The 12,651-nt window shown below is 49.0% G+C and overlaps 1 protein-coding gene and 1 long non-coding RNA gene across 9 annotated transcripts in view; one reads left to right on the top strand and one right to left on the bottom strand.

Moving 5' to 3' along the window:
- The window catches only part of DACH1 (dachshund family transcription factor 1), a 364,372-nt gene extending 357,125 nt beyond the window's left edge, over positions 1-7,247 (bottom strand). For 2 of the 7 annotated variants that reach the window (XM_068929669.1, XM_068929671.1), the window contains exon 1: positions 5,363-7,247. In XM_068929669.1, coding sequence (XP_068785770.1) covers positions 5,363-6,120 — 758 coding nt within the window. In that variant the 5' untranslated portion in view covers positions 6,121-7,247. The remainder of the gene's footprint in view (positions 1-5,362) is intronic. The other 5 variants (XM_068929670.1, XM_068929672.1, XM_068929673.1 and 2 more) reach the window with 5 other exon arrangements.
- LOC104147469 (uncharacterized) lies at positions 6,026-12,307 on the top strand. 2 transcript variants are annotated; one of them, XR_011138589.1, is made up of 4 exons: positions 6,026-6,110; positions 8,562-8,895; positions 9,886-10,053; positions 12,139-12,307. It is a non-coding gene; the product is annotated as an uncharacterized lncRNA (long non-coding RNA). The 2 variants fall into 2 exon arrangements; XR_011138590.1 differs by lacking the exon at positions 6,026-6,110 and adding an exon at positions 7,383-7,780.
- Positions 12,308-12,651: the final 344 nt, after the last annotated feature.

The following is a 12,651-nucleotide window of genomic DNA, read 5'->3' as shown; positions in this document are numbered from 1 at the left end:
AATCCTCTGCTTCATACGCAATTCACTTTAGATGATGAATCACAGCGACAGGCAAAAACAGCCACCTGGAATGATCTAGCAACAGGAGAAAACACAAGACATACTAAATGGCAGTCAAACAAAATTACCGTTCCCAGCAAACATTCAGAATGCACTCCAGATCACAAAATATTCGGCACGCAAGTAGTAAATAAGATTACTTTAAGTACATTCTCTTTTACTGGGCTGATAAATTGCTGAAAACGATACCCACGCCTCAGCAGGGACGCGCTGCCAGGCGGCCCTGCGAGTCGCGCCGTCGGCCAATAGGGGGCACGCCGCGGGACGGCTCCCCTCCAGACCTGCGGCAAACACTTGGGCACAGCGGAAAAGCAGCGGTCGTCTTTTGAAAAGGGAAAGGGGGGGGGGGGGGAATCTTAAAATATCTGACAAATAAAATATTTGTAACACCTCTAAGGCTTTCACCTACGGTAAACATAAAGAGGGTAAAAAGAAGCATCCCAGACCGGGTCGAGAGCCCCTCCAGCTGCGCATGCAGCACCAAAAAGAGAATGAAGGCCTAAATTTGAACTTAACATTTGAAGAGAGATGTCAGTAGTTTGTAGAAATATAAAACTCTTTACTGATGAGTGTGTTGCACTGGGCTGTCCTGTATTCTGTTCTCTTAAGAAAAGTTGAAACAAAACTGGCAACAAAATTTTGTATTTTTATCTATCAGTTACCAGTAAAAGATTCGTTAAAAAGGAAAATAAATAAGCCTTTAACAGCATTCGTAGCTATAAGATAAAAGGTGGAGTTAAGCAAACTGAATACTTCAGGAAAATCATGTGAATCGGCCAGGAAGAAACGTCTCTGTGGCGGGCGCTGCGAGCACCTCTCACCGCAGCACACGCGCAGCGCGCAGCCCTGCTCTACAGGCTGCCGGCATTCGCCGGGGAGAAGTGTTCCCTTCCTCAAGTATCAGACGCTGGGCCCCTGCCAGGGACTAAGTATCAGATTAAAGGGATAAATAGTCTGCTCTGTTGTGGTACTTACGCTCCAAAGATCTCAGCTTCTAATTAATAATATTTACTAATAAATACCATGATATGGATGCTAAAGTTCTGTTATTTTGAGGGTGGAGTCTTTCAGGGTTTGCTTTTTTTTTTTTAATAAGTCTCACTAAGCCACCTCCAAACCTTTTGCTCCTTCTTTATAGTTAACTACCATTTATCCTCTGGCCTCCCAGAAGTCTTCTTAGCTTATAAAACCTACCATATTTCTGCTGATTATATTTTAATAATCTGCAGCAAGAAGGGAGGTCATCAATATAAACCACAGACACTATATATTTGAAACTATTTGCAGCTGCACTTGCTGATCTGTTCATTTAAAATATTTGTGATCTATACCAGCCTATCTGGGTGAGATACTCCTTTAATTAATACGAACAGAAAAACCTATGCAAGCGTGCAGCATCCAGTAAACAAGCCCATGCTAGGTCCATATAATTTGAGAGAAGCAGAAGCTAGCAAAAAGAGACTGAATAACTGCAGTGGAAGACAGGCTTTGAAGAGAATTGTTTTATGTCTGGCATCTTTCTCTTTTATACTGAAAATCAATTAGGTTGTTTTCCAAAATTTTTAAAGAGCTTCCAAACAGTGCTAATAATTCCCCGCTTTAAGTATGAATGTCAGCGAACTCTTTCAAAATCATCTTCAAATGTCAGAAAAGATTAACATATCCTGGCCACAGGAGGCAGGTCAGAAGAAGGCATGCTTTTAGTCTTTTCTCTAATGGGCATGATCCAAAGCCAACCAAAGTCTATGGGAAAACTCCATGAAGGGACCAGCATGGTAAAATTCCCCGACAAGTACTCGCAACACAAGAGACCAGAAACAATCTGGGATCAATAGCTTCCAGGTCATTAATCCTACGCAGGTGACATCCACTGAACAGTTCACTACTCTTTTCACATACACATTCAAGAAACCTGACTAGATTGGCATCTAATAGCTTTAAATATTTTTCATGTTTCACCTTTAAACGCCTCCTGTTTGTTTGGCATATGGCTTTCTAGCATCCCATTAATGTCAGACCGTTTAATCGTAATGCAGGCTAAAGGCACAGTTTGCTATTTCCTGGATTTCTGTTTGGTCACCAATGCTTTTTATGGGGAAAATAAAAGCAAAGATTAGTATCAACAGAAAAGAAAAGTCATCTTCCATACCGGAAGACTATTTTTCCAGTGAACTGATACAGAAGCCTAATTTAGAAAAAGGTCCTTTAGTATCATGCTATTATTAGTAGTATCACAAATAAACAGAGAAACCAATTCACTTTGCAGACCTCCACATTAAGCATTCAATAGAAAATCCCTTGGTGTTTTATTGATTTTTGTTTTATTGATTTTTTTTTAAATAGCAATATCACAGTTAAAATGTATCATTTCGGTGAAAGATATCTAAAACTTTTCTATCTTGAAATAAGTTATTATAAATTATTTTCACAGCAACTGGCAACTAACAGTTCAATCCATTTGAAGAATGACAAAGTAACGGCTTTATTTGGATGCCTTTTTGATTAAATAATGTATTAACCTTGATGAAGCCTTCCAAAAAGGGATTAGTGTATTCAAGTGCATAAACTGATTATGAGACAAATATAACAGTGATAAGATGCTGGTTCAAAATTTTTGAATCTGATGAGTATAACAATTTAGCTGTTAGGATGGAGTTTGTTCTTAAAGCTTAAATCTCAACAGGAAGTGTCCACCCATGAAACAAAAAAAAACATCTTTCAGATCAGGTATACAGTAGCTGAGAGTCTGGAAAGGTCAGTTAAATCACTAAATCAAGTAGATCAAAATATCCTACATAATTACTGTAATGCTAGAAATAATTCAAAATTAATTAATCTGAAAGGAGAGCAGAATCAGAATGAAATGCATCAGAGGGAAAATTCAGAAAGTAAATACAGTTTTATGTCCTGATGATATCCATTTTGACCAAAACTCACTGACCCACTTTGCTTTATTCGTCTATACTGTAATAATACATTTTGCATACCTACTGTAAATCCTTTCCATTAAGTTATTTGCTTAATGGATGTATAAATAAGTCTACTACAATTATATTCTTTAAGGGTCAAATCCTACCCACTTCTGAGCCCACTACTGTAATTTCTACCATGCTGGATGATAGATAACACAGCAGACCTCAGAAACAGTTGAAACATGGTCGATTCTGCACTGTTGACATAATCAACCCATGTTATAACCAGACTGGCAAACCCTTTTCCAACCCTACCAAGTCCAGGAATTGGTGTCGCCCTCCCCCATTCAAAAAAACCCCGCTGTATTCTTTAATTGTTCACGTTTCAAACCATAATTCATATAATTGGCAAAGCAAGATTTATACGGGCTTTATTTTAAGGACCAAATCTTGGGACTCCTACAGAGATGTTACAACTTAACATGCTGCATGAAAACAATCGTCTAAAAGCATCTATTAAAATTTATGTCGATTCGACATGAAACAATATAGTTACCCAAGTAGTTACAGTATGTCAGTGCTTGGAAGTTATTCCAGGCTGTTCTGTCCCTGCTGCCCTGAATATTCAAGAACTTCGCTAATCAATCTAGCAGGAGGTGGTGCACAAGAAGTGTTTTGCTTTGCCTGGCTCTCTGCTAGTGAGCCCCGAGCACCCTCGGCTACACCGGTACGGGGGGAAGGAGGGAATGTCACAGCCGGGCGCGACCAGAGGCGACGAGCGCGGTCTCGCACGGGGCTAATGCTCCACGTGCTGGCTGTTGCTGCACCTCGAAATGTGACAATGGAAAAGTGAAACGAGCCCGATCTGCTTGTTTGCGTTTATTTGAAAGCAGCATCCGAAGACGGGACTTGGGCTAAGTCTCCTTAGTGGCAAACCTTCGCTAGCTACCGGGTGAAGTTCCCACCACCCTCAGCGCTGCAAACTACCCCCCCCCCCGCCAACACACACACTAACCCCAACCACTGGGGAGCCCCGGTGCACTGGAGACACTCCCCAGCGCTCTGATCTCCAAGTCACGGCAGTTATTTGATCCCTTTTCCTTATCGGACAGATTTGGCCCCGTAACCTACAGATTGGGGGTTACCCCCCCCCCCCCCGCTCTTCGGCCCGCAGTTTTGCAGCTGGCTGCGGTTGCAGCGGGACTTTCTCTGCTTCCACCCCCCACCTACCCACCCCGGCTGCGGCAAGGGTGGGCTTTCACTTGCTCTCTTTCGCGTGGGGGCGGGGGAGGGGGCATGTGCGCGCCCCGTCCCCGGGCTGCGGAGCTGCGCGGCCGCCGCGCGCGCGTAACCGTGGGCGGGCTGCGCGCCCCGGCGTGATTCAGCGCTGCCGCTTCCCCGGCGGCCGGCCGGGGCAGGGCGCTGCTCACACCTGCTCCTCGGGGACGGCCCTGCCGGCGGGGGAACGGGCCAGCCCGGCCGCCTGGCACCTCTCCCCGCTACCCCACGGCAAAAAAAAAAAAAAAAGAGAAAAAAAAAGAAAAAAAAATCAGCCGACACCACCTCCTCCTCCGTCTTCCCGCCCTCCTCCTCCTCCTCCTCCTCCACCTCCTGCCTCCCTCCCTCCCTCCTCCCCCTCCGCGCTCGCCATGTGGCAACTGCCTCATAGACCTATACAAAAAGTGCACGTGCCCCTTCGGATATATGACAGCAGCTGATGGCGAAGTGGCCTCCATGCACCCCGGGATAGGGCCCTCGGCTGGGGAAGTGCCCCGGAAGGCGATTCAACGCCTCGTCCGATTTACGCGAAACCCACGGTGCCTTCCCCACCGCCCCCCCCCCCCGCACACCCAGGGCCGCTCCCCGCCCACTCCTGAACACCCCTCGGACAGCTTTTTCCCAGGGCTGTCCGTTTTACAGATACATCCACGTGTAAAGCTAAGGACGGCGGAGGTCAGAAAGCACTTTCTGTCCCTGCTGCTCCCCCTCCCCACACACACACACCTCCACTCCCCGGCCCGCACGCCCTGCCCCGGGCCCCCGGCAGCCCTCGGCCGAGCGCGGCCAGAAGGGCACAATGACAGTGCGACAACGGCACACGGCACGAGCGGAGGGGGCCAGCGGGGCAGAAACACCCTTTCTCCTTTCTCTCCCTGTCCCAGCGAGGAGGAACTCAGCCGGCTGCTCGGCAGGCTGGTCGGGTGCCAGGCACGGAGGGGAGGAGGGGGCGAGCGCATGTGGCCGCAGGGGAGCCGGCCGGGCGCCCCTCACCCCCGGCCCGGGCCGGCTCGGCGGCCGTGGGAAGCGGCGCGGCGCGGGGAGGGACGGCGGCGGCGGGGAGGGGGGCGGCGGGGCCCCGCGTGGGGCGTGCGAGCGCTGGCGGCGCTTACCTGGCGTTGGTGCAGTCGTTGTAGAGGGTCTCGAAATCCTTCCTGGAGATGAGTTTGCAGCGGTTGACCCCGGGCTGGATGGCCCCCAGCCCCCTCAGGATGCGGACCTGCTCCACGTTGCACACCACGGGCGTGATCTCCAGCCGCTTCAGCTTGGTGTAGACCGTGTGCAAGCCCCCCACCAAGTGCTTCAGGAAGAGGTCGAAAGCCTGGGGCAGGCAGATGAGCTCGCAGCCCTCCACGGTGAAGGAGGCCACTTTGGCCCCCCTCAGATCCACCATCTTGCACTCGTTATTCTGGGGGGTGTTCTCCACCGGGGACGGGGTCGAGTACACCGGCTTGCCCGGCAGGCTGCCGGCCGCGCTGGCCGCGCTGGCATTGGGAGTGGAGGTGCCGCTGCCGCCGCCGCCGCCGCCGCTGCTGCCGCCGCCGCCGCCGCCGCCGCCGGTGCCCAGGCTGGGGCTGCCGCCGCCGCCGCCGCCGCTGCCGCCGCCGCTGCCGCTGCCGCTGGTGGTGGAGGTGACTGTGGCCGCCGCTGCCGCCGCTGCCGCCGCCGCCGCCGCCGCCGCTGCGATGGGCTCCGGCCGGAATAGGTTTGTCCCCGAGGCGGCCGGCGGGGGAGCGATGGACGGAGACGGAGAGGAGGTGGCCGACGAGGAGGAGGTGGTGGTGGTGGTGGTGCAGGCGGCAGAAGTTGAGACCGGAGGCTGAGGGGGGACCAGCTGGGTCGGAGGGATCAAAGCAGCCGGTACGGCCATGGTCACATATACGGCGGAGGGGGGCAGGGGGAGGGGGGAAAGTTCCCACACACACACGCAGGGGAAAGGGGGGAAATTAAAAGAAATATATATTAAAAAAAAAAGGGGGGAGAGGAGAGGAGAAGGGAGGAGGGGGGGAGAAGAAGGGGGGAATAACCCCGGATCAGGTGCTGCGGCGAGCGAGAGAGCAGGGGGCAGAGTGAGAGAGAGAAACGCACAAAGTGTCCCGCAAGTGGGGACGGAGGAGGAGGAGGAGGAGGAGGAGGAGAAGTCCGCTCCGGGCGGCGGGGCTGGGGCCGAGGGGAGGGGGAGGGCAGTTTCTTTTTGTGGTCCTTGCTCTAGCACCACGTTAAAGACGAAGGTGAAAAGGAGGAGGTTTGAAGGACTTCGGTTCTCTCTGGCAAGTACATTGATCAAAGATTGAGAGGGGAATGACAGAGAGAAAATGAGCTGGGAAGTGCTGGCTGCCGCCGCCGCTCGCCGCTCGCTCGCTCTCTGGACGAGTTGTTGTTGTCACACGGTGCGGAGGGGAGGAGCTCCGGCAACTTGAAATACCCTTTGAAGCAGCAAAAGGCTCACTCACTAGTATTAACCCAAATTATCCAACCAGGAACCCGGAGCAGGGAAACAGAGAGAGGGAGAGAAGTCCCTCTTCCTCCCCCCTCTCCTCCTCTTCAGGAACCGTTAGATTACATGTTTCATATTTCACCCCACCAGAGACGAGATGTAATTTTCCCAGCCCTTTTCAGCAATCGCTTGTCAACACAGTTTGTGGAGAAACACGAGCGTTTCAAGCTTCTCCTGAAGCCCGCAGGGAGCGGGGCTCTCCCGGCGCGGGACGAGGGCAGACGGCGCTGCGGGCGGCCGCGCAGCCTGCCCCGCGCCGGGGCACAGGCACAAAAGCAGAAACCTCCCTATTATTATTATTATTATTATTATTAGGACTATTACTATTATTATTTTCACTCCGGAGACCGCAAACGCTCCTCCTAGCGGAGCGGGAGTGGCTGCTGAGGGTGCGGAGGGATGCGCGCCGCGCAGCGCCGAGCACCTTTTGTGGAGCGGCGGGGGGCGCGGCGGTGGCTGCGCGGGGCGCAGAGCCCCGCGCACGGAAGCCCCAACACGGCCACAGCTGCAGGGCACTTCCTGAAAGCGGCCGGATCAAAGGGCACAGCCCGCCCCGCTACACGCCGTCCAGCCACCGCATGGCTTTCACTGCCGGCGGAGGGGGCGGCGGTGCCCTCTTCCCCCGCGGAAGGGGAGCGCGGAGCCGCGGCAGGGACCGAGGCGGCTCCTCCCCCCCCCCCCCAAAAAAAAAAAAAAAAGCGTGCAAAAACCAAGGCCCGGCGGGACTAGGCGAAAACGCCTGAGCCCGGCGGCGTTTTGCTCAAGTAAACTTAAAAACGCGGCAGGCGGGCGGCCGCGGAGGGACGACGGCTCCCGCGCCGCTGCCCGCAACAGGTGACCGCGCCGCGCAGCCCGGCCGCCCGCTAGCGCGCAAAGTGAGCTGCTGCGCTTGCCCACACATGCGCAGTGGCGGATGGGCGGTGTGCCTCCTGCCTGCCCGTGCTGGCCAGGCCCGTGCGTGCTGCCATACCTGGCCGCCCCCGAAGTTTGGGACGGAGTTTTCGCTTGGAGTCGGGCATGTTTGATAGCCCCGGTAGGTGGGATGGTAGGGGTCGTTCAGGGAAGTAGAGAGCTTTGTTTTGCTCTTTTTTTTTTTCTTCAGGGCACTTCAGTTTTTCGTAGGGGCAAAGAAACAGTCATTCATAGAGATGGACCGTCTGCAAAAGCAGAGGGTCGGGTGTACACAGCTCTTTCGGTTTTAAAAACATAAATCATGTACTTAAGTAATTGTGATGCATGTATGTGCCCTGAGCTTCCTTTTTTTTTTTTTTAATGTGTACTATTATATGAGATATGACTCATGGGATGACACATCTACACAGTGGATAATTTCAACTATTGTAATTCTGTGCGGGGGGAATTTCCACTTTATCAGATATAAAGCATTCTCATATATCTATGTGCTCACTGTACTTTAACTTGTTTTCTTATATCTGAGAACATTTATATTTTAATACCAGAAAAACATGTTTTAATACCACAAAGATGTCTTTTGCTCGTAAAGTTTTAGATTTCCTACACTAAAATCTTCAGAATGGACAAATAAAAACAAGAAAACACAGAGTGACACTTTGTTTTGAAATCTCGTGGACCCATAATAGTACAGAACACTTTTACGGAACGTTTGTCTGGAGGAGCTTATAAAACTTTAAATTATAGTGGGAGGATGTAGTGTTGACATAAAACTTGGAATACACTGAAAAATGTATATGTATTGCATCCTCCTATTTTCAGTTGTAGAAAACCAGCTCTGTTCATTGTCGCTTTGCCTCAACTGCCCTTTTCTGTCTCCCTTTCTCTTACACGTTCTAAAGATATAAAACAGACCTTTGAGAAGATTAAGACAGAGCCAGACACGCGTGGTATTGCCACTTGGAGTACTGAGTGAACTCTTAATTAGGAAGCCTACTACTTCATCTGCACCCTACCTTCCTTACAACGTGATGCACACCAGTCCTCCTGCTTTTCTTGTGTCTTTGTGGATATATAATCATCACGGTTCAAAACCATTTAAAGAAAATGCAGTTTGAAAGGGTTTACTGCCACAGGTTTGGGTTAACCTTTCTCGTTTAATGAAACAATGGGATTAGAATGGAGAAAGAAAGAGATTTATGAAAGACTTCAAGACTCCCCAAAGCTTCTTGCTTGGTAAGTGTTTCTAACGATTATGGCAAGCGACTGGATTTATTTTAGCTTGTGCACACACACACACGCTCGCATAAATACACCAACAAATCCTGAGAATGCTCTTTGTAAACTTTTTCTACGTTGCATTCCTGTCACTCGCTCATCCCTTCATGTCATGATATTGTTAGGTGCTTTCCTTTTTTATCCCAGAGTTGATATCTGCAAAACTCAAATTACTGTAACTGATATTTGAAAATTCTCCCTGTGTCAAGTGAAGACTTATGGTGCTGAAATCAATAAGACTGTTTAAAATTCAAAGACCTGCAAATCGCTCTGTTTGTCCTTTGATAGGGCCTGGGCTGATTAAAATGCGACCAAGAAAGCTTAATTGCTGCACTAATTAAGAAGTCTTTAATTTCTTTCCTGGAATATTGTTTGAAGCAGGGTTTATGTTCTGCTCATATAACTGTTCAGGTCAGGTATTCTCTCTGTCTCTCTCTCCCTCTGTCTTTTTTGCTTTGACTATTTTGGTACATTAAAATGTATGTTAAAGCAGTAAGATTTATTGACAGTGATTACAATTTATTAGTCACAAAAAAAAAAAGAGAGAGTGATACGGAGTTCACTGTTTTATTAAATTTCAATTTTGAGGGCAGCTGTAAAGGGTAAAATGCAATTAGAAAATGTATTGTAGCTGTTGCATTTTAAGGAATATGAATACCTGACTGACAGGAGATAGCATGGCACATCCGCTCCCTCCCCCTTCTGCATTTTTTATTGATAATTGAATATTTAAATTCATTCAAACAAACAGAAAAATACTTCTCTTCTGAACGTGTGAGAAGGAATGGACTGGGGGGAGGGGAAGCACACAGAAGGCAGATACCTTGTAAGGATGGAGAACATATTACCATGTTAAGTTCATGTACAATGCATTTTTCTCTGTTTCTCTGCAGTTTATTTCCCCGAGAAATACATTTCTCTCCTGTATCTTGTCTTATTCTCGTCTAGTGACCTATTTTGTTCACTACTTTCTGAAGAGAAGAAACTAAAGGATTTCACAAAGCTTTCTGTGTGATCAATAGAGTAATGTTTTAGGTTTAATCATGCTGCATTACGATGCTGGCAAAAGACTGCTAAGAAGAGTCTGAGAAGGGAGCAAGTGCTGGCAAAGAGAAGGTAAGTTCTGTTTTGTTTTAAGTCTCCAGGGTCTCAAGCAACACTCCTTTTTTCAGGAGCTCTCTGTTATTTTGAGGGAAGGCTCCAAAGAGTAAGCAGGGAGGGAGGGAGGGACCGAATCCCCCCTGCATCGTTCAGGAAAATAGTCTCATAGAAATGTAAGCCTGTGAATTGGGATCCTCTTTTTTTTTTTTTTCCCCCTTCCACTAAGATATTTAGCAAACACTGAAAACGCAATGAATACACAGTTGAGATTGATGTGAAGTGTTGTACCAGTAATAAGAAACTGGATACTGCAGTGCTGTTTTTCTAATTGTTGCATTATAGTCAAATTAGCACAGACCTTGTCCAATATAAATACAAACTGGATTCCTTTCAGTGACAGGACAAGTAGATAACATGCTTAATAGATACAAAGGGAGATTTACCATTCCAAGCACGACGTCACGCTAATTATGTTTACTCTAATTGAAAGCAAGGTTTGGGGGAACCTGAAATTACTCATAGGATATTTTTAATAACTGCATAACAAAGTACACCTAACGTTGATCACAAACCTTTTGGTATTTCAAAATCTATTGGAAAAATTAAATGAAAAGTGGAGTTTGGTACAAACAATGCCCCAGGGCAAAAAACAACTAACACTAGATTTTCCAGTCCAGCCATAACACAAATCAATTTGAGCACACTTCTATGGCCAGACTGCCAGATTGTTATGACTGCTAATTCACTCAATCAAACAGTGCATTAGCACACCCGGCAAAAACAGCTTTAACAATAGCATACACTTCTGAACAGTCCACCATACATCATAAAACTCCAGCATACATGGCACGATTGCTTTCACATTCTGTTTACTGCGATTTATATTTGCATACGATGCGTGCTTAACAAAAACGTGGTGGAAGAATTGAAGCGAAGAAACTCCAGGCGCCATTAAAAATAACTTTCCAAGTTTTTACAAAACGAGAATCTGGGAGCAAATTGTTACCTGGGCTCGTTGTTTAATAAGCACCTCTCAGCTGGAAAGTTCAAAGCAGCGACTGCACATCCCCAGCACGGGACTGGGAAAGGAGTTGCTCCGGGCTTGGCAGCTTGCGCTCACGCCCTGCCTAACCCCAGCACTGCAGCGCACGACCTTCAGGAGCATCTTTTGCCGGCTTTACTCCCGCGAGCAAACTCACTGACTGCTGAGGTGCTGATCGCCGGAGTAAAAGGGCAGGATTTAGCCCGCAGAGAGCATCCTTCAATTCTTTCCCCTCATCCCCACGAGAAATGAGTGTTATCTCTGGTGATGCTAACTGATGCTCTGACCAAGGACACGCTGTACTGAAAGATGAAATAACCAACAGCTTGGGAGCCTTCTCATTCCCTGCCTCCCTCCTCCCCTGCATCTGACACACACACACACACACACACTGGAAATACCAAAAGCCAATTAAGCTTCTTGCTTATTTACAATTTTTTTTCTTAAGTCGCTGTTCTGACTTCAAGGGAGTGTGTTTCCAACTCAGTAACTGAAATAATCCTTATGTTGATTTGAGTCCCTCGGTCACGTTGCAGTTATCAGAGCCAAATGGTGAAACGGGTCAGGTTCCCTGCTCATGCTGGCTCGGAATGAATGGAGCAGGTGACCGGGCTCTGTCTGCTTACATTCATAGTACAATTGACGGCCAATAGAGAAAGCTGCAGTAGCGAAGAGGAAATTATAACCAACTTCCCTGCATGAATTAAATTGGGACTGGAATAGACGGGGAGCCCTCCGTGATGTTTGAGTTATACTTGTGCTCTCATCACAGGTCTTCAGCCCAACGTGTTAATTCACCTTCCAACAGGTAGTAAAAGTCGCTCAGAGCAATAATTATGAAGTACAAAGCCCCTGCCATTAAATTATGTTAAAGTGGTGATATAATCTGAAATGCCCTTTCCCATGCTTCCCCCCGCTTACAGAATTAGTTCACTCAGACGCTCCATCCCCAGCTCCCAACCCAGGCGAATCGAAACGCAGACACTGGAGAGCCGACCCGATATTTAAATATTCATTTTTTTTTCCCTTGTCTTTTCCGTCCGTGTCACGTTCATCAGCGGTGCGGAGGGAAGGGTTTCCTTGCCGGAGGTCGCGCTCGGCGTCCGAAATTTGCGTGGGACCGTGGCTTCCCCGACCTTTTCTTTCGACAGAGGAGGCCGGCGGAGCCGCTCCAGGGGGGCTCCGGTCGAGACCGAGGGCTCGGGCTGGGGGCGGCGGCGGCCGGGACGGGGGCGGCCGTCGGGGCTGATGGGGCCCGGCGCGCTGCGGGGCGGCGGGCGCCCGCTCGGCGGAGCGCTCGCAGCCCCCGGCAGCCGCTCGCACGCTAATTGTCTCCCTCAACAACAAAAAATGCGCGCCCAGCTCCCTTATCCGTGAGCTGACAGCCGGCCAAACGCAGCCTTTTCCTCTTCGAGACATTTCAGTGAATGGAAAACGTCGGGGCGGGGGGGCACCTGCGTTATTCCCTGTATTTCCAAAAAAAAAAAAAAAAAAAAAAAGAAGACAGCCAAACATTTTTAATTGTTCTTTGAGGGAGCAGGGGGGAGGGGAGACCCTTTAAAAGTCTGAGC

The sequence above is a fragment of the Struthio camelus genome, chromosome 1 (assembly GCF_040807025.1).
Source record: "Struthio camelus isolate bStrCam1 chromosome 1, bStrCam1.hap1, whole genome shotgun sequence".
Taxonomy (NCBI): Eukaryota; Metazoa; Chordata; class Aves; order Struthioniformes; family Struthionidae; genus Struthio; species Struthio camelus.
Note: the sequence above shows the minus strand (reverse complement) of the source record. Positions and strands in the feature narration are given on the sequence as shown.